The 24,157-nt window shown below is 39.5% G+C and overlaps 3 protein-coding genes across 5 annotated transcripts in view; 1 reads left to right on the top strand and 2 right to left on the bottom strand.

Annotated features, from left to right (window-relative positions):
- LOC116042530 (apoptosis-stimulating of p53 protein 1-like) overlaps positions 1-2,125 on the bottom strand; it is a 51,793-nt gene extending 49,668 nt beyond the window's left edge. Inside the window, exon 1 of the mRNA XM_031288730.2 lies at positions 1,875-2,125. Within this exon, the coding sequence (XP_031144590.1) occupies positions 1,875-1,883 (9 nt within the window). The 5' untranslated portion in view covers positions 1,884-2,125. The remainder of the gene's footprint in view (positions 1-1,874) is intronic.
- Positions 2,126-4,541: 2,416 nt separating this feature from the next.
- On the bottom strand, positions 4,542-13,040 carry LOC116042533 (protein tyrosine phosphatase type IVA 2-like). Of its 3 annotated transcripts, none has more exons than XM_031288737.2 (8): positions 10,119-10,335; positions 9,155-9,293; positions 8,926-9,047; positions 7,805-8,577; positions 7,609-7,701; positions 6,397-6,527; positions 5,899-5,973; positions 4,542-5,715 (listed from the first exon to the last, which is right to left on the bottom strand). In XM_031288737.2, the coding sequence occupies exons 4-8, from the start codon at positions 7,898-7,900 to the stop codon at positions 5,604-5,606; spliced, it is 507 nt and encodes a 168-aa protein (XP_031144597.1). In that variant the 5' UTR covers positions 7,901-8,577; positions 8,926-9,047; positions 9,155-9,293; positions 10,119-10,335; the 3' UTR covers positions 4,542-5,603. The 3 variants fall into 3 exon arrangements, with proteins under 3 accessions (XP_031144597.1, XP_031144598.1, XP_035850729.1); XM_031288738.2 differs by having other exon boundaries at positions 9,155-9,290; positions 10,119-10,271; XM_035994836.1 differs by lacking the exons at positions 8,926-9,047; positions 9,155-9,293; positions 10,119-10,335 and adding an exon at positions 12,937-13,040.
- cx28.6 (connexin 28.6) lies at positions 11,305-20,759 on the top strand. The gene is made up of 4 exons (XM_031288736.2): positions 11,305-11,520; positions 16,921-17,133; positions 19,624-19,925; positions 20,065-20,759. Exons 2-4 carry the CDS (start codon positions 16,963-16,965, stop codon positions 20,399-20,401), a joined length of 810 nt encoding a protein of 269 aa, XP_031144596.1. The 5' UTR covers positions 11,305-11,520; positions 16,921-16,962; the 3' UTR covers positions 20,402-20,759.
- Positions 20,760-24,157: the final 3,398 nt, after the last annotated feature.

The following is a 24,157-nucleotide window of genomic DNA, read 5'->3' as shown; positions in this document are numbered from 1 at the left end:
ATTACATAACATAAACCAAAGTATTAAACAAATTACAATTTTGACCTGATGGTGAGAAGCCACCAAAGTTATTACAATTCATCCTGAAGAAAACATGATGTGGACCAAATTTCACGGCAATCCATCCAACAGTTGTCATGGTCCATGTCATGGACAAAGGTCTCTCTCTCTCTCTCTCTCTCTCTCTCTCTCTTTCTGCAGTAAACACATCTCTATATCTTCAGTGTATTGTCCGAAGCTGACAGCAGCTCAACCCAGCCACAAAGCAGTGTAGTGTTTTCAGTGTGTGTGTGTGTGTGTGTGAGAGAGAGAGAGAGCGAGAGAGAGAGGATGGAAACAAGAATACGGTTTGGTTTATTTTACTGTTGGTTTGCAGGGTACAAACTATCTTATGATTGTGACATGAGGGGGCTAAGAGATTTTTTTTTTTTTTTTTTACAATACACTTATCAACCTTATTTTGTACTATCTTTAATTTTTGAAAACTTATTAAAATGCATGCACTTGCTTTTTTAATATTTTTAAATGGCATTCAGTATTTTGGCAGAGTAGTAGTGCCTGAATGCATGTCCATGTTTATTACATATGCAATTGCATCTCTCTAAAAATGTTTTAAACATTTATGGATAAGCACTTGCACTACGCACGCACGCACGCACGCACACACACACACACACACACACACACACACACACACACACACACACTCACTCAATAGTGTCAAGACAGTTAGAAGAAAAGCAGGACTTCTGATTGAACCCTTCAAAATAAAAGCCTAATTGATGAACGGGATGGTATCATTTTTGAGTAAAGCAAAGGTGGTGAAAATCACAAATGCATTAATTCATTGCCAGAAACAGTAGTTATGTAGAGATTATGAGGCATAAATATAAAGGTCTGCAAAAAATTTCACACACAAAACATACTTGTCATACCAGACAACTTCACAGGATGTTCAGCAGCAGTCTCAAAGTCTAGGACATTTCACTGTGGAACAGTTCTGCTATGGTGCCGATTTTAGAACCACCTTCACCAGCATAATAATAATAATAATAATAATAAAAATAATAATAATAATAATAATAATAATAATAATAATAATAATAATAGAAAACTGTTTATTAGTATTTGTACAACTGACATCTTTCTGCTTTGGGAGGATTTTGTTTTAAAATATTTGATAATTGTTCACCTTTTGCACGCTTAAAACCCCACACGAGGCTCCCTTCATTTACTATTGAAAGTGGGCTTTAAGGATTATTAATGAAAGGCTGAAAAACACAAACTCCAATAATAATTACAGTACTAAACCCATAAAACCATGCATAAACTCTGTTAAGTTGCCATTTTGAAACCAGAGCACACAACTTCCGGCTTTGTTCTTTTAAAAGTTGGCAAATTGATACAGCTCAGACACTGAGTAAATCACGGGGTTTTAATGGTCTTGAAACGTTTGTTTCTCTAAAGTAATTGAATACATATTTACAATTTAACTCATACATACAATTTAAAGCGTCTTGCTTGGCTACATTATGCATTATCTTTCGTAAGTTTCACGCCCCCTGCTTTTCTGAAATTGACGTGAAAATACGCAGCTTATGACAATATGCTGTAAAAAGTTATAGTGTATAAAAGTTGTTTTAATTGTAGCTGATAAACTTGTTCATAATGAATATTTCAAGTGTCATTAGGTAACATGTCAGCTTGCCGTGTGGCTCCACGTCCGCTTTTTAACTCAAAGCCGCCACAACTGTATAGCTAGGTTAGCTCTGAAGTCTTTAGCATTGAGTATGTTGCATATGTTAGCCAAGCCAAGGCGATACATTTTCTACGAAGCGTACCCCGTTTGATACATTTCATCAATGAAAACTCACCGGCAACATTTCTGCTGGTCGGTCCTCCTCCTGTCCCGTTAGAAAAACAACTTTCTCCTCCTTATTTCCCTCTTTCCTGACCTTACTTCTTCTTTTATAGAGCTTTTTCGGTTTCTTCCTCTGCTTTCAGGTAATCTTCCATACATCCAAATTCTTTTCTTCTCTCTCCGGTCAGATATCCAGATGCTCAAAAAAACTAAAACTCCAGCTCCTATCCACTTTCCTCATTCAATCCCTCCCTCTTCCTTCCTCTCTCTCTCTCTCTCTCTCTCTCTCTCTCTCTCACAAACACACACACACACACACACACACACACACACACACACACACACACACACGCCTCTCTCTGCTGTTTTACACCGGGAGAGTGGAAAAGCTGGAAACACCAGTTGTAGTTTCACTGTCAGAATGTCACTGATTTCATCCTTTGGTCGATCAGCAGGCGGTCCTCCGGTTTGGTCTGCAGGCTAAACTGGGTCACCGTCCCGATCGTCTCTCCCATCTGCCCCCTGTCTCCTCCTCCTCGCGATAAATAGCCTCCAGGTTTAGTAGAATACGTAGCAAAAATAGTTGGTGGAACAATCCCCAATATAAAAAAAATCTATATTATTTTCCGGAGATCTGAAATGATGTTATTTTGAGTGAGAGCGCCCTCCCTCGGCTGTGAGCAGCAACAATGTGTTCCTACAACATTACAGCTAACTTGTGACAGTTCAGTGTTCCAATTTACAGTAGCCGTTATGTAACTCTAGCACACTTCTAATATGTGGATCATTTTTATTTCACCATGCCCGTGGTGATTAATGGTGATTTCAGTATAACGTTATTATGTGTCATAGTATTTTCTTAATACAATCCTATGGGGACTTCTGGAGTTTTCCATAATGCACAACTCTCCCATTTATTTTAAATCCAGATGATTGTCTTCTGTCTTCATAGCCCTCCATCTGTAATTAAAATGTTTTATTAAATAATAAAGATAGCAGTTTTTGACTCCACAGAACACACACACACACACACACACACACACACACACACACACACACACACACACACACACACAGCGTCGTGCAGCTTACAGCGAGTTTAGAGATGTTCAGCTGTCATATATTCAGCAGATTATCACAGAGCTGTCCTCTGCTGCCAAGGACGAGGGTGTGTGTGTGTGTGTGTGTGTGTGTGTGTGTGTGTTCTGACTGATCAAGTGACATTGTACAAACCATAATAACATGTAACATAACATTACAGTAGTAATTTTGCATTTGTTAAGTATTTGTCTGACACTCCCTACTGCACGGCTTCGTCATTATTACTGTATAATAATGTGTTCAACCTTGAGAACAGAAGTTGATTTACATCAGCGCTGAAAAACATTTCAAAGACTGATAGTGTTCTTTTTACATTTTAATCCAAGTACAAATGACTTAATTATAAAGTTAAACTATCTGGCAGGACGTTGCCGCCCTCTATTGTCCACAAGAACTACCAACTCAACTAAACAGGAAAACATTTAAACATGACCACTGACTGCTGCTTAAGAGGAGTGAATATTTTATTTTCATCTCTGTATATCAGTATATATACTGATATGGTGGTCAGTGTAAAGTTTGTTTAATTCACTTGAAGTCTAGCATTAGAGTTACTGGTGTCAAACTAATGGTATCTGTACACTCAGGCATTTTGCGGACATATAAGTGACTGCCTTTTGCCAACAAGCGGCTAAAGTTATTGTTCCCAATTAGCATTTACCAAGAAGACTCTTATTGGTTAGAAAACTTTGTAGTTATTTCTTGTTGGTGTGTGTTGTCTCTCTATGTATTACTGTTGTATCACTCTGTACACTTTCTTCTGACTATGAAGTCCACCTTACTGCCCTAATGTCTTGAAAACATGCTCCAGGATTTAATGTGAAATCAGCCAGCTGTCTCTTTGTGTGGACATGAACATGAAAGAAAGCAGTAATGAAAAGCAACATTGTCAATACATGTCTTCCTCAGATATGCATTAAAGAATCAAGTCTATAACGCAAAATGATGGGCATTCATTGTATTCATCCACTGTAGCTCTATTGTTCAAGGTTAGTTCATGTGCGTTGTTGTCAGGTCAGTCAATAAAACCAATCAGCCTTGAACTTGCTTCACGTGGTATTGTCACTCTACCCTGTTGGCCAACACACACACACACACACACACACACACACACACACACACACACACACACACACACACACACACACACACAAGGTCTTAGCATCACATTGGGCAGCTGCCATGTTACAGCTACAGCCCTATATGCAGTCCAGTTTATATGACCTGGAACTGTTGTAGAAGCAGCCTGGCAGTTTGCAAAGCTTTATTAAAAGATATTAACAAAATGGTTATTTCGGAACTACCGTATGTCACATGGTTTCCACTGACATAATGGTGATGTCATTGTCTCTGATCAGCAGGTTTTTATTATGCAGTCTGATTATGTATTCAATGTGTCTGATCACTACTACACTAGTTGTCTTTAAGTGGCTCTTAATCGGAAATGATTTTGAGAATTTCATCAATTTTAGGCAAATAATGCTTGAAAATGAAATAAGTATGCCTAAACTCACATTGCAGACAGACATCTTACTAGAATGAGGATGCTTTTCAAAAGAAATTCCGAAACAAGCAACAGTTACATTACTAAACACTTTAATTTTCCAACAAGACTACTAGATTTGTTTTCCTAGCAGACAGACATTTCACAAAGAAACACTGTGGAATCAATAAATAAACAACAAGTACAAATAGGTAGGGCACAGGGAAAGAAAAGAAAACCTATAGAAAAATAATAACATCACAAAAAACCCAACAGCGTCTTACAAACACAGCAGCTGACCAGTGAGCTAAGTAGGTACAGAGCCGGGGATAGACAAGGAACTATGGCGACTGGTTTCAGCGGCAGCCATGTTGGCTCCACACAGGAGACTGCCCCATTATTACATTTAACTGTTTAACAGCGACGAAAACACAGGGCACCAACATTACCTACACGTTTGTATCACTAAAAGCTCCCTCCTACTTCGTTAAATGCTATCTTATTTATTTACCATCTTAAATAGTACATGCTCCTGTGTCTGCATGGAGCCTATCAGACAACAGTACATTCTGAACTGTTGTCACATCAATACCTCAATTCAACTCAATATAAACTATGCTAAATTGTTAGCAGGAAGACTAATATCACATACTGTATGCTGCCGCTCCATCACACACTATGTTGCACTAAATTGTGTATGCTGAAGAGATGTATCCCAATGACTAAGTACATTTAAATCAAATCAATTCTGTTATCAGCATTTATTGTAGCTGCACATGTAACAGTGAATTGAGAAAGTAACCTTCGGAATAAATGTTTTTAACTTTTACAACCAAACAAGCTTGATTTCACAGTGATGACAGTTGAAATGAATTCTGCTTGACTGTGGGGTTTCCCTTTAATGGGCTAAGTGTGTGTGTGTATTGTTGCTACATATTAAGGTGAGGTCACAGACCATAGAGCAGAAACTAAAAAACACGTTAACACCTCCACTCTTTTAAGCTCATTTATGATGTAAAATGAGACGTCGGCATATCTTTTTAGAAGACTTTCAGAAATTTGACATGAGGTCCCCAAACATGTCCACTTTCCATTGAACAGCCAAAAGATGAACGTCTCCTATAAAGCTGCAGTGAAGATGTATGGGGTTGGAGATTCCTACTGTATAGAGCAGCTCTGTCCGTTGGCATCTTTGGTGCGCAGACACAGTTTAGGTTTGTAGTTTTCCAGGTACAGCAGCTGCTTGGAGTTGAACGCTCCGCGACGCTTTCTGACAACATGAAAGAGACATGCTAAAAACAAGAAACGACGTTTCTAAAAAAACAATGACAGGTGTGTGAGCAATTTCCAGGGATGGTACTACTGAATATGACATGCATGCATGAAAAGACAGAGCAGTTGTTGGTACAATCAAGTAAAATGGAGAACAGTAGGATCGGTATTTTGTACTCACAGTCTTATGAAGTGCACAGCATCTTCATATTTCATCCCACACTCAATTAGAGCCAGGGCCACCAACACAGGAGCTCTGAGGACAAACGACAAATAGATAAAAAATGTACAACCATCTGTTTGGGCAACAGTTCTGTAGCCCTGTATGAAGCCCCCCCCCCCTTTATAATAGTATTTCAACTCAGCTTGTGCTCTGACTTTTGGCTCTAGCTTTCCTTTTTATCAAGTTTATGCCATATTTTATTTTGGGCCTCTGTACCTACAGATCAAAGTGGCACGGCAGTAGCTGGTATCATACCATTTTGAAAATCTAGTACCACAGAGCTTTATACTGTGCAACACTGCTACAATTGACAATGAATGCCAGGTTTAAACAACAAATGTTGTGCATACCTGAAACAAAGAGTGAAACCACACTGACTTGACACTATTAATCTTGGCAAGCCGTTTATATGTAATAAACTCAATATGTTAAATCCTGTGTCTATTGCATACTAACCGTCCTAATCCAGCAACACAGTGCACAGCCACACAGCTGCCAGGCTCTTCTCTGAACTTTGTCTGCAGCAGGGTCAGCCAATCATCAACCACCTGTTCCGGGGGGGCAGAGCCATCGTCAAACGGCCAATCCTGGAGGGGGATATCGAGTCGTTATTTGATCTCATCAATTTTTGTTTTCATGTCCAGAGTCGACCCTTAAGAGGTCTCTGTACTACAGAAAGATAGTAAAATGACTTCCAGGTAGAGCCCAACCGATAAAGGATTTTTAAGGCTGATATCGATAAAAATATTTGGCGATTTAAAAATCCAATATTCCGATATATTGGCCGATTTATATTTAAAAAAAATTAATCCAGAAATGCGCAACAAAACATAAACAGATTTCCCTAACATTAGTTATTTTTAGTTATTTATGAGTCCTCACTAACATAATATGATAATGCAGTTTAAAAATAAACTTGCTTGTTTTATTGGCACAACAGAACAGAGGAACATCAAAATATATTAAAGTTCTGATAAATAAAATGTATAAAAATGCAAACTTAAGATATGAAACTTAAAGTCCTTTGAACAAAAACACAATAACAACAAAAAAAAAAAAACAGAGTGTTGCCAACATGGACGTTGTAGAGTGCCCTCTGGTGGACAAACTATGCAACGCCAACGCTCATAACATGGTTGAAGGGTGTTTCGTCTGTTTTTATTTTATTTTTTAAATATTCATTTATCGGCCATTATAAATGCCGATACCGATAGTTTGGAGAATGCCTAATATCGGCCGATAATATTGGCCCGCCGATATATCGGTCTGGCTCTACTTCCAGGATCCAGAATGTTCCGGAAGTGTCTATAGTATTTTTTACTTGGACATTGTTTAGTTGCTATGCGTAAAGATTCCTGCATCAGTAACCGTAACCTAAAGTAAAGATCAGCTGATGGCTTGCTGGGCCTACAGCTTCTAGGTATCATTGCAGATGTACTGGAAGAACACCTTTTTTTTAAACTGCTTCTGGAGGCATTTGGTTATCTTGCAGAATATTTGTGCTTGACTGAACAGAAGTTGACATTTATGTATCTTAGTTTGATAACTATGTACATTTGATTATTTTACTTTACATTGTTGGACTTTTTAAGACTTAATCTGGTGTGTATATATGGGTGGGTGTATATATATATATATATATATATATATATATACTGTATATCTTACCAGGACTTGTATACTTTCTTGTTCCACTGGTGTCTTGTCATATGTAGCAGCACACACTCTCACCAGGGTGTTTACTCCATATGCCTTCAGATCCTGCACATCAAAACACACTTTTTAACATAGCCTGTCACTGTTGCTCCCTCTGTAAATAAACGAAAAGAAAAGATATAAATGAATTAATAAAAATGTGTGCTACCTCTATAAACCTTCCCAGCTGTGCATTGGTGGGGTTGTGTGTGATGAGGAATCTCAGGCAGTCATAAGAGATCTCCACTGGAGCTGGTCGGTTCATTTTTAGACCCTCAAAAGGTTTATCAGTACAGGGGAAAAAAAGATCCAAAACGTGTTGTGTTTCAAATAATAGTAACCACAACAGACAGTCTCTCCAAAGGAATCAACGTGAAATTATTTTGATTGTGTAAAATAAAAAAGGAAAAATAAAAAATGTTTTCACTAAAAGAAAAATCACTTCAATTCATTTCCCTAACTAATCTGTATGATGTATGGGCAACGACTGTAAATATGTTATCCCTTTGGTGACAAGTCTGAATAAAAAACTAAAAAGTAAAAATGTCCTTTAACAGAAATTAGGGGGGGGGGGGGGGGATCTAAAATTGTCTTGGCAATGAAGGAAAAACTTAAATTGGCTTGGTTAAAAACAATTAAACTCTAGCACATTTGGGATCTAAAAGACTGCAGAAAGGACGCCCAAAGTCCAGGAAAAAACAAAATAAGAAAAAAAAATGAAGACAGAAAAAAAGATCTGTCCTTCCTTTCTTTCAAATTTGCTAGCCCATTCAGAGAAGACTTGTACGAATCAGAGTAGAAGGAGAAAGGAGACGCAGGCAAGGAGAAGAGCTGTGAGGAAACTCCTGGGATAAAACCGAAGCCTCTCCTACTCCCCAGGACAGGTGACAGGCTGAAGGTTGGCTTGTCTTCATATGGGTTGAACAGGATGGCAGTAAGGACCTATGAGGACATGGAGATGGTCATTAAGGTATCATTCCATATTGGGTTTTGCTTGTTACTTTATTATGAATATGATCTTTTTGTCTACCGCCCTATTCTCAATAAAATGTTTTATCTGTGATTCTAGTGTGATCTGATAACCAATGCTGCATGGGTTGCTCACTTTTATAACTTCATGCACATGTAACTGTCTTTTTATAGGCCAACACTGGATGACATAAATGACTAGATACATATATGGACATGTACTTAGATCAGTATTGGTATCACTACTGATTCAGTGTACCTCTACTCTCTGCTGCCCGTGGACTGTAACATGGTAAAAATTGAGTTTTTTTCATGATCTACATGGTGAAAACCACCTGCCTTTGTACTAGTGGTATCTCCCGTTCACTTGTCCACAATAAGCAGTAGGTGCTGGGCTTGGCAAAACTCCCCTCCGAGCCTCGCAAACGCCATACATGTGCAGCCTGAGAGAGACAAAGTAATGAATTGCAATGTGTAATGTGTCGCTACTAATTTGCACGGTATTACGAGAGGGGACTGTGTTGCAGTGACTGGTGGTAAATATACTCACTGCGATGAGAGCTGAGGAGATGGTTCATTGAGCGGACACAGGAAATTGTGACGGCTCCGGGATGTAGACACACCATTGATGATGATGCTGCTTTTCTGGGTCCTGGCTGACAACGGCCCGCTAGCGTGCTGCTAACCTGCTGCGTAAAGGAAAATATGTCGATATTGCTCAGTTAACGTTGCCTGGCTTTACGTTAGCTCCTCCCTGCACGTGTTTATGATAACATGTTGTGACATCAACCTACCTTTCCAAACGTGACAATTATATTAGCAAATGTTGCTATCCTGTATTATAAAGCCCGAGTAAAATGATCCACCAAGTAACGTGTATCTCTGCATAACAGGACATAAGATATATATATATATATATATATATATATATATATATATACCCTAACTGTTTTTACATTAAGTTTGGCGTGACATTGTGTCTGCACACGATAATAACTGTTTCAGATCGTACCTGTACATTAACGTTACTGCGTACACATCGCTAGAAGCTAACGGTAAATATCTAGCTACCCCGCTAGCTAAGTTAATTATGTTATTGCCTGTAACCTTAGCTACAGCAAAAGCGTTATCCATGTTCAGAATGCATAGCAATGTACGTTAGCTCGGGCGATGTTCAAACGTTAGCTAGCTAAATTACAGCCAGCAGCTAACGTTAACTGTTATCTTAACGTTACTGGTGGTTGATTTTTAAAAGGCACATAACGTTGCATTACTGTAAGTTATACCGTTACCCCAAAGGTTAGCTATAACATACCCAGTTTAAGACAAAATTATTATTAGAGGCTCCGCCGCCAGCCAGGTCATGTAAAACCACTAACGTTAAATGACAGCGAAACACAGTGGTCTCGTTAACACTGGTAACATTAGTTACACAATAAGTAACAGTTGCTACATCGACATTAAAACATACACACGACGGACTGACATAGCTAGCTTGCGTTAACGTTACTTACAAAACGCAGTAGTTCCACGGAAAATCCAGATGCTTCTAATGACAGAGAACAGTCTGCAAAGGAGACATGTTGAACAAAAATGTCGAGTTAGCGACAATAAACAACAACACTTCCGGTCGCCGGCTTTCAATAATAAAACTTGTTTTGTTTTTTTTTAGAAAAATCGTGAACATTTTATTTTGTAAGTGCATTTCCGGTATATTCAGCCTGTCTCCTGCTGGCTTGACGAATTTCAAACAAATCACTGTAATGAAGTCTTACTTCACATTTATGTTGCTTTATTTTACAAAAGTGCTATTTTTTTGCTTCTGCAGCAGAGTAAGAGAGGTTAGGTTTATTCAGGCAAGTAGCTGAAACTTTAATTGATTGGTGTTGATATTCTCTGCCCTCTAGTTAAATGTCACACTTTTATTAATCCAGGCGTAACTAAAATTCTAACTTTCTTAGTAGCCAATTTATTTAGGCTTAATATACTGTATGATATTATAGGCTGCACGCAGGCAAATTGTAACTGCCAGCTGCTATTGGAGTCGTTGCTGCCATATACTGTTTATACGCAACAAAGTCAATCTACCAACATGTAAAAGGTATGACTGTATGTTTTTTAAAGTGCTTTAAGTCAGTGAGGGTTTTTCTCAAATGTTATTATTTGTTACATACCATTAGTTTGTATCTTAATTTTTTTGTATTATTATACAACTATTCACAGCTTATGAACCCTTTTCAGATTTCACATTTTGTCTTGTCACTTTCCATACATATAACAACATTTATTCAATGTTATTTGATGCAGTTACTCTATTGCAAATACACTGTTGCAACAAGTTACTGAAACTGTTCAATACACTACATTCTTTTTCTGATTTAATGCTGTTAGTCTGTTACCTTGTAAACAACATTGCTCACTGTAAAAACACATTTGCATTACTCCCTTAGGGCCTCTTAGATGTGTAACAGCATAAAGGGTGTGGCATCTCTCTTTTTCTCTCTCTCTCTCTCTCTCTCTCTCTCTGTTACTCTCTTTTTTACTACACACAACATATATTTAATTTCAAAACACTTATATTATAATATTTATATTAGAAATATTAGTAGTACAGTAGTACAGTAATACAAGTTTAAGGTGTTAGGTTACAAGGCTCGTAGGGAGTATAGTCTTCCTGCAAACTGAAAGAAGACGGAGCATGTAAAGTCTGTGTGTGTGTGATGACGTAGCAGCTGCTGAATCTGGTTTGGCAGGATTTCTGAGGGAAAGGCGAGAGAGCAGAGACAGACAGAGAGAAAACACATCAGACTAGTTTAAAGCAGTGTTTACTTCACTGTATTTAACTTGTCCTGTTAATCTTCTCCTGCTGGTGTCGACATATTGGGTTTTGGTATTTGAGTCCAGTTTCAGCACTAGGTAAGGTTGTTTTTGTTGGATTTTCATAAATTCTTTGTCACATGATTAAAGTCAGGACTGAACAGTAGCCTAAACAAAAGACTGTAACCAGCGGTGTTTAACTTGAACACAGGCTGGTGTTATTTCCCTTGAAGTTACTCAATCAAGACAATGCAAGTTGTTATTTATGCCAACATATGCGGAAAACATATGTGCATAATTCCACCTTAAAAAAAAGACACAGAGGGAGTAACATTTCCATTTGCTATGACTAAGACACAAAGAATGGGAATATGTTGTAGATTCAGCACACAGGCACAGGCATTGTGGAATGTAGCCCTCTTAAAATTTAAACATTTCCACACACACACTCTCACACACACACACACACACACACACACACACACACACACACACACACACACACACACACACACACACAGATGTATGCTATATCAAGCAATTAATGGTAGATTTAATGCTTTCCTGAAATCAAAACAGTTTGCTCTGTTTACTAAATAATGAAGATCTAGAAGTTTAATTTGCCACTATATCCCTTCACACAGTAATACAGGTGTATTTCAATTCCATGCACATTTTTTGTAAACAGTCACTGCCTGTCGGAAGTTAAAAAAAATGCAAATATTAATGTAGAAAATGAAATGGTGTTATCTGCAGGGTAGTATGTGGCACTTACTGGATACCTGATTTGATGTTTAATACAGTAAAAGGTCATTGTCAGAGAAATATCACCACAAGCCTCATTGCTGTGAAAACCTTTTTATTTAGCCTACGGTATATGACTAAACTAAGTGGCAATGGAGTTAATCCAGAGTTTAAAGTGTTAACGCCGAAAATACTTTAGGGCTGAGCCACTCCTGTTTCGTGAAATCTAAATATTTTACTCGTTTCTAAACAGTGCGTGATCCTGCACTGCTCCAGTAACCATACTGGCGGATGGTGTTACAAATTCCATATGGATTTCATTTCTCTTCATGACCAGTAATGTGTTGGGACTACAAGTATGATCACTGTGGGGAAAAACAACCAGGGAAATAGTGTAATTTGTATAACTGATGAGTCAGTGTACCTCTACTCTACTGCTGTCTGTGGACTGTAACATGGTAAAAATTGAGATTTTTTTCCATGATCTACCTGGTTAAAGAGTTTATCGGTGTTTTAAGCCCCTAACGTCTCCTTTCAGGCAACGCTGCTGCCTGGAAGGCACTAGGATTAGGAAATGGTTATGGTTAGGGTTAAGGTTAGGTGCCTTGAAGTCAACGGTTGCAGCGCTGCCTTGAAGTCGATTAGGCAATGGTTATGGTTAGGGTTAAGGTTAGGGTTAGGTGCCTTGAAGTCAACGGTCGCAGCGCTGCCTGGAAGGAGACGTTGGGGGCTTAAAACACCATCGAGCGATTAAAGACACCACCAGCCAACTGTGCACGTCCATCGCAGTGTTTACGCCTACCTGGTGACTCCTGTTCACTTGTCCACAATAAGCAGTAGGTGCTGGGCTTGGCAAAATACATTTAAAAAAGAAACATTTTTATTTAGTTTTAGTGGTTCACATTTTCTGCACTTAAAGCAACACTTTGTAACTTTTAGAGAGGTTACACACCAACCAGACGGCCGACCGTCGGCAGAAAAGGCAGTCGGACTGATCAGTCGGGTCCCCGAGGTCCAAAAAAATGCCTCAAAACACACCATCGACAACAAGCAGCGATGCTGTTAGCACACACAGCAGCTGTGTGGACAGAATTAATGTAACAGATGTGTCCAGATGGAGTAAAAGATAAATAAGACTGTTAGTTTTTTTTTTACGTAAACACACAGCCAACAAACATGTAGCCTGATGTAGACAATAAAGGCTTTTGTAATTGCCATGTGATGCCATTAGGCTATTTTCAGTAGCAATTACAAACAAGATATTAGTGTCGTTACCTTACACAACTGACACCAAGATTTGACAACTTTAAAGGTCCCATGGCATGGAAATTTCACTTTATGAGGTTTTCTAACATTAATATGAGTTCCCCCAGCCTGCCTATGGTCCCCCAGTGGCTAGAAATGGCGATAGGTGTAAACCGAGCCCTGGGTATCCTGCTCTGCCTTTGAGAAAATGAAAGCTCAGATGGGCCGATCTGGAATCTTCCCCTTATGACGTCATAAGGGAAAAGGTTACCTCCCCTTTCTCTGCTTTGCCCGCCCAGAGAATTTGGCCCACCCATGAGAAAGAGAGAGACATCATGGCTTGTAAACAAGCAAAGTGGCAGTTGGTCAAGACCACACCCCCACCCTCCACCTTGCCCCTCTCTCTCCTCCTCAATAGCATTTAAAGCTACAGACACAGAAATAGCACATACTAAGGAAAGCTCATTGTGGGACTGGCTCTAGTGGCTGTAATTCTGCACCAAGGCTGAATTTTGGGAAAGAGTCTTCAGATACAGTATTAGGGGACCATTAAGGCCTATATAAAAGCAACCAAAAAGCAGCATGTCATTGGAACTTTAAACAGCAGCATGTTATATTATGTAACACTGGAACAGAGCTGTAGCATTTTGCTTTGTAACAGTGTCACTGTTATAATAGACCATTTGGACTTGTCATAGTACAGTGCCTGACAAAAGTCTTGTCGCTTATCTAAGTTGTAGGAACAACAAATAATAACTTGACTTGTAGTTGATCAATTGGAATCAGAAATGGTTTATATGAAAGGCAAAGGCTTCTGGATTATGCTTATTATACCAAAATAAAGGTTTGTATCATTCATTGATTTTTATCATTGAATTAGGACAGAAAGGTCAGATTTGGCTTGGACAAAAGTCTTGTCGCATACAAAAATACAGTAATGTACGGTAGAAATTATACTTTATTGTGAATACACAAACATGCTACAATAACATCAGAGCATACGTAAAGTCATGGTGCCTTATTGGGAAAAAGAAAATGAGCTTGGAGGACTACATTCATACGTCTCGGCAATGACTCAAATAACGTATTGATGAAGTCATCTGGAATAGCAAAGAAAGCAGTCTTGCAGGACTCCCAGAGTTCATCAAGATTCTTTGGTTTCATCTTCCAAGCCTCCTCCTTTATCTTACCCCAGACATGCTCAATAATGTTCATGTCTGGTGACTGGGCTGGCCAATCCTGGAGCACCTTGACCTTCTTCGCTTTCAGGGACTTTGATGTGGAGGCTGAAGTATGACAAGGAGCGCCAGCCTGCTGAAGAATTTGCCCTCTCTTGTGGTTTGGAATGTAATGGGCAGCAGTAATTTGTTGATACTTCAGGCTGTTGATGTTGCCATCCACTCTGCAGATCTCTCGCACACCCCCATACTGCATGTAACCCCAAACCATGATTTTTCCTCCACCAAACTTGACTGTTTTCTGGGTGAATCTTGGGTCCATGCGGGTTCCAACAGGTCTTCTGCAGTATTTGCAGCAATTGGGATGCAGTTCAATGGATGATTCATCAGAAAAATCAACCTTCTGCCACTTTTCCACTGTCCATCCTTTCACCAAGCTGTGGGCCTTTGCAAATGCAACACACTTTTTTAGTTGTCTTCTGTTTAATGCTGGTTTGTGAGCACTAATTCGGCCATGGAGACCACTGCGTGAGAGAATTCGACAAACTGTTGTTATAGATACAGGGGTTTCTGGTGGCCAGCCCAGAAAAAGGGCTGGCCCTGGACTGTCGAAGCAACAAACGGTCCTTTCGAACAGTTATCTTATGGGGTCTGCCTGACCTGGACTTGTCATGAACTTCACCAGTTTCTTCAAATCTTTTTCTTATCCTTTCCACTTGACGTTTGGATACATTGAAGATGTCTGCCACCTCAGCAGCAGACTTGGTCTTCAGGCTCTTGATGATCAGCACTTTGGTCTGTGGTTGAATCTTTGGCATGTTGTGAGAGGTCAGGTTGCACTTCACATGAAGGTCTGGTGTGCTGGAGTTCTTTTTATACACACCCAGGAATGTGTTAATTACAGTATTTGTCACAGGTGAAACTCTAATCTGTGATTGGTTGAATCATATAAAGACACGACAAGACTTTTGTCCAAGCCAAATCTGACCTTTCTGTCCTAATTCAATGATAAAACTCAATGAATGATACAAACCTTTATTTTGGTATAATAAGCATAATCCAGAAGCCTTTGCCTTTCATATAAACCATTTCTGATTCCAATTGATCAACTACAAGTCAAGTTATTATTTGTTGTTCCTACAACTTAGATAAGCGACAAGACTTTTGTCAGGCACTGTAGGAAAAACAGAGGTGATTAGCAACGGTTTACAGTAAAAGGTCTAATTACAACTTTTTTTAAGTGTACAATCCCAGCTGCACACTGTTTGTCTGCTGGTCATAAAGCATATTAACTTCATGTTAATTTGTTCATAATTAACAATTTAGCATTAACAATGTCAATTTTTGCATGACATGTAGAGCTGCAAGGATTAGAGTAGCAGTGGAATCTTGATTTCTTCTTTGTGTTACACGACCGTGCTTATCGTAAATGTGGTCCTAACGGTAACTATTTATATACAGTCTATGATTTAAAGATTATTATTTTTTTAGGCATTTAGGCCTTTATTTGACAGGACAGCTTAGACATGAAAGGGGAGAGAGAGGAGGAATGACATGCAGCAAAGGGCTGCAGATTGGAACCAAACCCGCGGCCGCTGCGGCGAAGACTGAGCCTCTGTACATGGGCGCATGCTCTACTAGGTGAGCTACCCAGGCGCCCATATACAGTCTATGGTTTGAAGAAATGGCAAATGCTGCATGGACAGTAGCACCTTAGCTTAAAGAAATGCTTTCTTGCCAAGTTTCAATGAGTAGATCGATTCCACTCCCAAGTCATTACGGTATCTTGAGCTAGCATCCGGTTGGCTTATATTAGCATAAAGACTGCAAAAAAAAGGTGGACACTGCTAGCTTCAGACCCGAAGTGCAGATTGGTCAATTCACTGTTTTGCGGGGGTTTATGTGCTGGACTACGTCTTGGTGGGGAGCAGTTGCCAGGCAACCAGTGGAGACTCAAGGAAGTTAGGTCAGAAATAGTCAAGCAAATTACCTCCCCTGAGTCAGCAAATTTATTTACACTTCCAGATCTAAACAAGAGCTTTAGAGGTTTTTTGGTAGACGTTTCCAGTCTTTGTGCTAAGCTAAACTAACTAAACTAACTGCTGGCTCCAGCTCAGAATAAGCATATTTCCCAAAATGTTAAACTATTCCTTTGAATTTGGATCCACCAGACACTGCAGCTAGCTGACAAAGACATTTATCTATTTATCTTCTCTGGCCTGTGTACATCTGTTATGGCTACTGAAGCAATAATCACAGCTTTGATCTGTTTCTATCGTCTCATCAGGATGTGGAAACATAACCCTGTTTTCTTTCTTCCTCTCTGTTACAGGGTGTACTTGTTTCTATCACCCAGGCCAGTATAGCAGCAGTGATGAACTGGACGGGACTGGAGAGTCTGGTGAGTGGAGTCAATAAATACTCCACTGCGTTCGGGAGGATCTGGCTGTCCATGGTGTTTGTGTTCCGTGTCCTGGTGTTTGTGGTGGCAGCGCAGAAGGTTTGGGGCGATGAGAGCAGAGACTTTGAGTGTAATACTCGACAGGTAAGATGAACACAGGAACAACGCTGTTTTTTCTCTGCAGACACTTCTGTACCTTTAGCAACTCATTAACAGCAGGCCAGTTTTAATGATCAAATGTATTTAAAGGACTCACATGACATAAATATCAGTTTACTTGTGACTAGGAGTACTACTCAATTTGTGTCATTTTTGTTGTGGCTGTGGTGGAAGCTTTTCTAGAGTCTGAAAAAATACCCTTAATGATGTCATCAGGGTTATCTTGGATATGCTTTAACACCTTACATTTTTAAAAACAAAACCTGAGACACGAACTTTGTGATGAAGTGAGTTTGAAAGACGTGGTCTTTTACCAGTCAGAACAAAAGACACTTTTACGTTGCATTATGGGAACATAGGATCCTGTGTTTTTTTAAATACTAGACACTAAAAGTAGGGCTATCTGGGGCTCTGTTCCATTAATTTTTAATCTTTGTTTTTTTAATGTGTCTCTTGTGAGTCCCCCAACTTTATTAAAGTGCAACACCAAATCGTTGGAGTAGCCCTTTATCCCTGTAAGGCCCTTTTAGTATTATAATTAGAGAGCATGGTGGGCTAGCCACACAGTACTGTGTGAATTTAGTGGAATGTGTAAAGGCGCTGACACACCAATCCAATTATCGGCCGTTGGACAGTCGGACGGTCAGTGACTCGAGTCTGTTCGGTGTGTTCCGTGCCGTCGTCAGTCGGAGGAGCCGTCTGCCTTCATTTCGGCCGATTTGACATGTTGAATCGGAAGGCGGGCAGTCGGACTCAATGACCAATCTTATTGGTGGAGTCCTAACCCGGAAATGACGAGCGGGATGAGCGTGACTAACGCCTCTCAAAATCTGACGAATATCTTTTAAACTCACCATTTTTTTCGGAAATGAAGACATCTGAAATGAAGACCGATTCAGCAACTGCATGGCCTATTTCTCGCTTAAAATGTTTTCAGAAACACGTTTCGGTGAATTATTTTCGTAAAATATGAGTTTGTATTCCGAACGAGCCGCCATTATGGTCTAGCCAAACCCACATGACGTGTTGGTCCAATCAGCTGCCGGTTTAAACTTTTTGGGCGACAATACAGATTAGCGCCGCCTGCTGTTATGGAGACGTATTACGTCTCGCGCACGTGCAGAACGTACGCTCAAGTCGGCGTCGCTTCGGTGTGTTCCGAGGCACTTTTTTGACCAACTTGGGGAGGCAGTTCTGCCGAAGGTCGGCCGTTGGGTTGGTGTGTCAGAGCCTTAACTTCCTTTGACACACTGAGCTCCTCTCTCCTCTCTCTTTCCATCTGTGTGCATCCATGTACCAGAAATGCTTTACTAACTTAGCTCTGGGGAGCCTATTCCCTGGAGTCCTTATGTTTTTTTCGCCCAGCAGTTTTACTTGGATTAGGGTGGCACCTAAATCATGGTTGCAGCTGTCACCGTGGTCCTGCTCCGTGCCCTGCTATGCTCTGCAGTGCCCTGCTAGGCGCTGCTACGTCCTGCTACGCCCTGCTACGCCCTACTACATCCTGCTACGCCCTGCTACGTCCTGCTACACCCTGTAATGCCCTGCAGTGCCCTGCTACGCCATGAACTACTACAACTACTAGTCATAGTTCCATTATCTTTATTGTGACTATTACTGCCACTGTTCATCACACCCCCAACCGGCACCGTCAGACAGCGCCTACCAAGAGCCTGGGTCTGTCCGAGGTTTCTTCCTAAAGGAAGTATTCCTCACCGCCCGAGGTCTCTTCCTAAAAGGGAGTTTTTCCTTGCCACTTGTCACTGGAATTTTGGGGTCTTTGTAAATTATAAAGTGTGGTCTAGACCTACTCTATCTGTAAAGTATTGATTGAAATTGAATTGATTAGGAAATGACTTGGGCTTCACAGTGTTTTAAGGGCTAGGCATTCAGTGCAGGCAGCCTTACTAAAGAAATGTGCTGACTTTTTAGTACTTTGACAGATTTGTAAGTTTACCCCTGTGACTGGAAGATTGGTAAATCTCCCTCGTCAATTTATTAAGTTCACATAATGTTTTAGCATATACAACACAAGTTAACTGGTGGGCAATCCGTATATTTATTAAAGCAAATCTTTTATTAATATAGCCCCCTTTAAGTCTGTAATCCTAATTGAAATCAACTGCAAAATGCTAATTTTAAATTTGTAAATTTGTCTCCCTATAAAAAGGGGCAGCAGGTTTAAATATATCTTTACCAGTATAGAGGCATTATAACCTTCATCACTTCCTCCAGATGACATTTAATTCTGGCAGCACTGGTGGTATTGTTTTTGTATTCATTGTATTTATTGTTTTGTATTCATCATTTCATAACAGTTGCATTAGCTGTGGTATGAAATAAACGTATTGCTTCTTTTTTATTTTTATCTCTGGCACAATGCAACAAATTATGCCATCACTAATTTTACCCATCTGAGACATTACAGTACTTATAGAAAAAAGTATTTTGAAGTTATTTGACTTTATTTTCCAGCCTGGCTGTACCAACATCTGCTATGACCACATCTTCCCCATCTCCCATATCCGTCTGTGGGCACTGCAGCTGATTTTTGTCACCTGCCCGTCTCTGATGGTGATGGCTCATGTTAAATACCGCGAAGGAAAGGACATGAAATATGTGAAGCTGCACCCCGGCTCTCACCTGTACGCCAACCCTGGCAAGAAAAGAGGGGGGCTGTGGTGGACCTATCTCCTGAGTTTGGTCTTCAAAGCTGGATTTGACTCATCATTTCTTTACATTCTGCATCGGATATACCATGGATATGACTTGCCCAGGTAAGGCTCTTAACTTTTCAAATGAAAGCTTGGTATCTGAATCATCTTCAGCATTACAGAAAGAAACATGAAAATTGAAGAGCACAGCCAAACCGATTATCTATTGAATTTCTATTTGTCTCTACCCTTTTTCTTTTAGGTTATCCAAGTGTTCACTGGACCCATGCCCTAACACCGTGGATTGCTTCATTAGTCGTCCAACAGAGAAAAAGATCTTCATGTTGTTCATGGTTGTATCCAGCGCGCTGTGCATCTTCATGTGCATCTGCGAGATGGTTTACCTCATCGGCAAGCGCATCGCCAAATTGTTAAGGATCCGCCGTGACAACGAGAAGTTCCTATTTGCTGAGCAGCATGAGCTCACCGAGATGGCCCCACGTAGGTCTCAGGATCGTAGGACTGATCCAACGTTGACAGACAGCCTCAGTTTAAACAAGGAGAAGATCAGAAAAGGTGGTAAAAGTACAGCCCTGTAGGAGGTTTGTTTCTAACGGGTGGCTACACAACAGGACCAAAAGTTACCTGATAAAGTTGTTGAACTAAAAGACTAATAAAAGGACCAATCCTGTGTATCGTGACCCAGCTGAACATGAAATATTCATCACTCTCCTTTGAAAGGATCTCCAACCCTGGCTGGTTGTATGTTGCAGGACACAATTAATCGAAATTAACGCGTTATTTTGACAGCCCTAATTATAACAGATGATATGTGATATTTAAGTTTTGCTAGAAAGTCTTTGGTGCTTAGATTCTACAGCAGGGCTGCCCATTACGTCGATCGCGATCTACTGGATGATCGCAAAGGTAGTGTGCGTAGATCGCATGGCATTAAAAAAAAAATAGATGTCAGCCTATCATCCATCCTCACTATGACATTTGTCAATTGATTGACATACAGGACAACCAGTCTAACGTCTGATCTTTTCTGACATACGGGTCAGCACGCATGTGCATACAGCAGCGGCAAAATTCCAGCAAGCTAGCGAGTTGCCCAGTTAGCCTAAGTAATTTCTACTAAACTTAAAAAAGGTATAAAAATGAGTGGGGGAGCTGGACCAAGTAAGAAGCCAAAAACCTACCACTTCCATACAGAATGGGAGGAGGACTTTTTTTTCACAATGTCCTATTCGAAGTGCGTTTGCCTCATCTGCAAATCTACCATTGCTATTCCGAAGAAGGGAAATGTGGAGCGGCATTTTCGGACTGTTCATACAAGATACGACATTGACTTCCCTCCGAAAAGCAAACTGAGAAGGAGAAAGGTGAAAGAACTAAAATCCCAATTGTCCGGACAGCAGGCCTTTTTTTCACAGCTTACCACAAAAGCGAAGACCGCCACCGAAGCATCATTCCGGGTAAGTCACGTCATCGTTAAACACAAGAAATCCTTCCAAGAGCCAAGCAATATAAGAAACACCTGGAAGGTGCTGAATGAAATTATCAAGAATAGAAAAGGCAAAACAGGAGACACTAACTATTTTCTGACAAAAAACAATACAGAAGTTAAGGATATGACCTTAGCTGCAAATGAATTTAATGATTATTTTGTGGGAGTTGGTCCAGGTTTAGTTGAGGAGTTTGCAAAGACTGGTAGTATAAATGATGTGCTAAGTAAGAATGTAAATATTAATGAATCTATGTTTGTTAAGGAAACTGATGAAAAAGAAATTAAAGAGACTGTTAAAACATTTAAGAGTAAAAAGTCAACTGACTGGAATGGTATTGACATGTTTATGGTAAAAGGTATTATTGGTTGTGTTGTTAAACCTCTAACGCATGTATGTAATCAATCTCTGAAAACTGGAGTCTTTCCAGATAAAATGAAAATGGCAAAAGTGATACCAATATATAAGGCTGATGAAAAACATACACTTTCAAACTACAGACCTGTTTCACTGCTCTCCCAATTTTCAAAAATACTAGACAAAATATTCTCTACAAGGCTCGAAAACTTCATTGCTAAACATAATACACTGTGTGATCAGCAATATGGTTTCAGGGCTAATAGAACAACTTCACATGCACTTATTCAATTTGTTGAAGAAATAACAACAGCAATAGAACAAAAAAAATATGCAGTGGGGATATTCTTGGATCTTAAGAAGGCATTTGATACAGTAGACCACAATTTCTTAATTATGAAATTACACAAATTTGGAATTAGGGGGACTGCACTTTCTTGGTTAAATAGCTACTTACATAATCGACAACAATATGTTGAATTGCAAAACCATAATTCAAAGTTAAAGAACATTATCTGTGGGGTCCCCCAGGGGTCAGTGTTGGGACCATTGTTAAAGTAAAAGAACTTACATTTCTGGGAGTGATAATCGATGAAAAATTATGTTGGAAGCCACATATACACTATATCAAAGCCAAAATATCAAAATCAATTGCTATATTGTATAAAACTAATTACATATTAAATTTTGTTTTGTATTGTTCCTTCATACTGCCATACATTACTTATTGTTTGGAAGTATGGGGAAACACTTACAAAACCAATACTGAACCTATATTCATCCTTCAAAAGAGAGCCTTAAGAATTGTAAATAAAACCACTTATAGAGCACCAACTACTCCACTGTTTATTAAATTAAAAGCACTAAAATTCAGAGATATTGTTGACTTCAAAACTGCACAAATTATGTACAAAATAACTAATCAACAGCTATCGAATAGTATTCAAGGGTTGTTTCAAATGAGAGAGAGCAAACATCACTTAAGAGGCACATTTGTATTTAAAAAGAAACTTATAAGAACAAATTCTAAATATCACTGCATCACAACCAAAGGAGTTAATGTATGGAACAGCTGCAGTGAAGAGATGAAATAATGTACAACAATGAGTCATTTTAAAAGACTATTTAAACTGAATATATTAAATGGATACGAAAAGGACTCGAGGTGATAGTATTGTATGCAGGTTCCTTGGTCTACATATTAAGTCTAGTATGGAGGTGTTATTATTTGATTTGCTATAGATTGACGGAAATAAAGAAGAAAGATTGAAAAGAAAGAAGAAAAAAATGTGTATGTGTATGCATGTATGTATGCATCTGTATCTATGTGAATGCATGGGTTTATGTGAACAGTAGGTAGGTAGATTTACGGTGTATGTAAAGATGTATGTATAAGAGAAGCAGCAAATTGTTTTGTATTTAACTAAAGGATAAAAATAGAGAAAGGGGGTAGGACCTGAAAAGTTTGTTATGAACTTCTTCCTACTCCTTTTTGAACATGGGAATTTCTACTTTGAATTACTTACAATAATTTTGGAAGATTATGCTGAGAAGTACATGACCTTATTAAGCTGTCATGTTAATTTTAATTTTATATATGTATGCATGTCTGTATATATAGGCTATATTTTTATTTTATATTTTTTTTACATGTTCAAAATAAACTACTACTATTAAAGATGGAGAGATGATAAAAGAGGCATTCGTTGAAGCGACTGAATCGTTTCAAGAATCAAATCTCTCCAGCTGTCAAGAAGTACAGTTACACGGCGCTGTGAAGCAATGGCCGAGGATGTGACCGCAGGGAGAGGACATTTTTCAGTCTTTCAAAAACTTTATCGAGAAAACTCAGCTCCCAGTGTGCAAATTGTTGTCCATCACCACGGACGGTGCGCCCGCGATGGTTGGCCGCTCGAATGGATTTATTGCCAAGTGCAGGGAGGATGATGCCTTCCCCGACTTCCTCAATTACCAATGCATAATACACCAACAAGCATTATGTGCAAAAATGCTCAACATGAAAGAGATAATGGATGTGGCAACGAAGATCGCCTGTTCTAGTCGCGCCAGATCTCTTCAAAGACGGCTGTTCCGTGTGCATCTGGAGAAGGCGGACTGCGACCACACTGAATTGTTGCTACACACTGACGTAACATGGCTTAGTCGAGGGAAAAAGATTTCGAGAGCTCTGTCCAGAGATTAAAGAGTTTTTCCTTGTATCTAAACATGCAGAATACAACCAACTAAATGACGAAATGATGAAACTTTGCATTTTTAACCGATCTGATAAGACACACAACTTCCGCCATCCCCACAATAACAAGACGTTTCCAATTAAGAGTGTCATCACTTGTGCCTCCACTCATGTAGTGTACATTTTAACGTGTCCATGTGGTCTGGTGTATGTAGGTAAGACCATAAGGCAGTTAAGACAACGCAAAAAAAAACAGCGAACATAAGAGCTCTATTCGCAGAAACGACCGGGATTAC

Source organism: Sander lucioperca, chromosome 18 (genome assembly GCF_008315115.2).
Source record: "Sander lucioperca isolate FBNREF2018 chromosome 18, SLUC_FBN_1.2, whole genome shotgun sequence".
NCBI classification, from domain to species: Eukaryota; Metazoa; Chordata; class Actinopteri; order Perciformes; family Percidae; genus Sander; species Sander lucioperca.
Note: the sequence above shows the minus strand (reverse complement) of the source record. Positions and strands in the feature narration are given on the sequence as shown.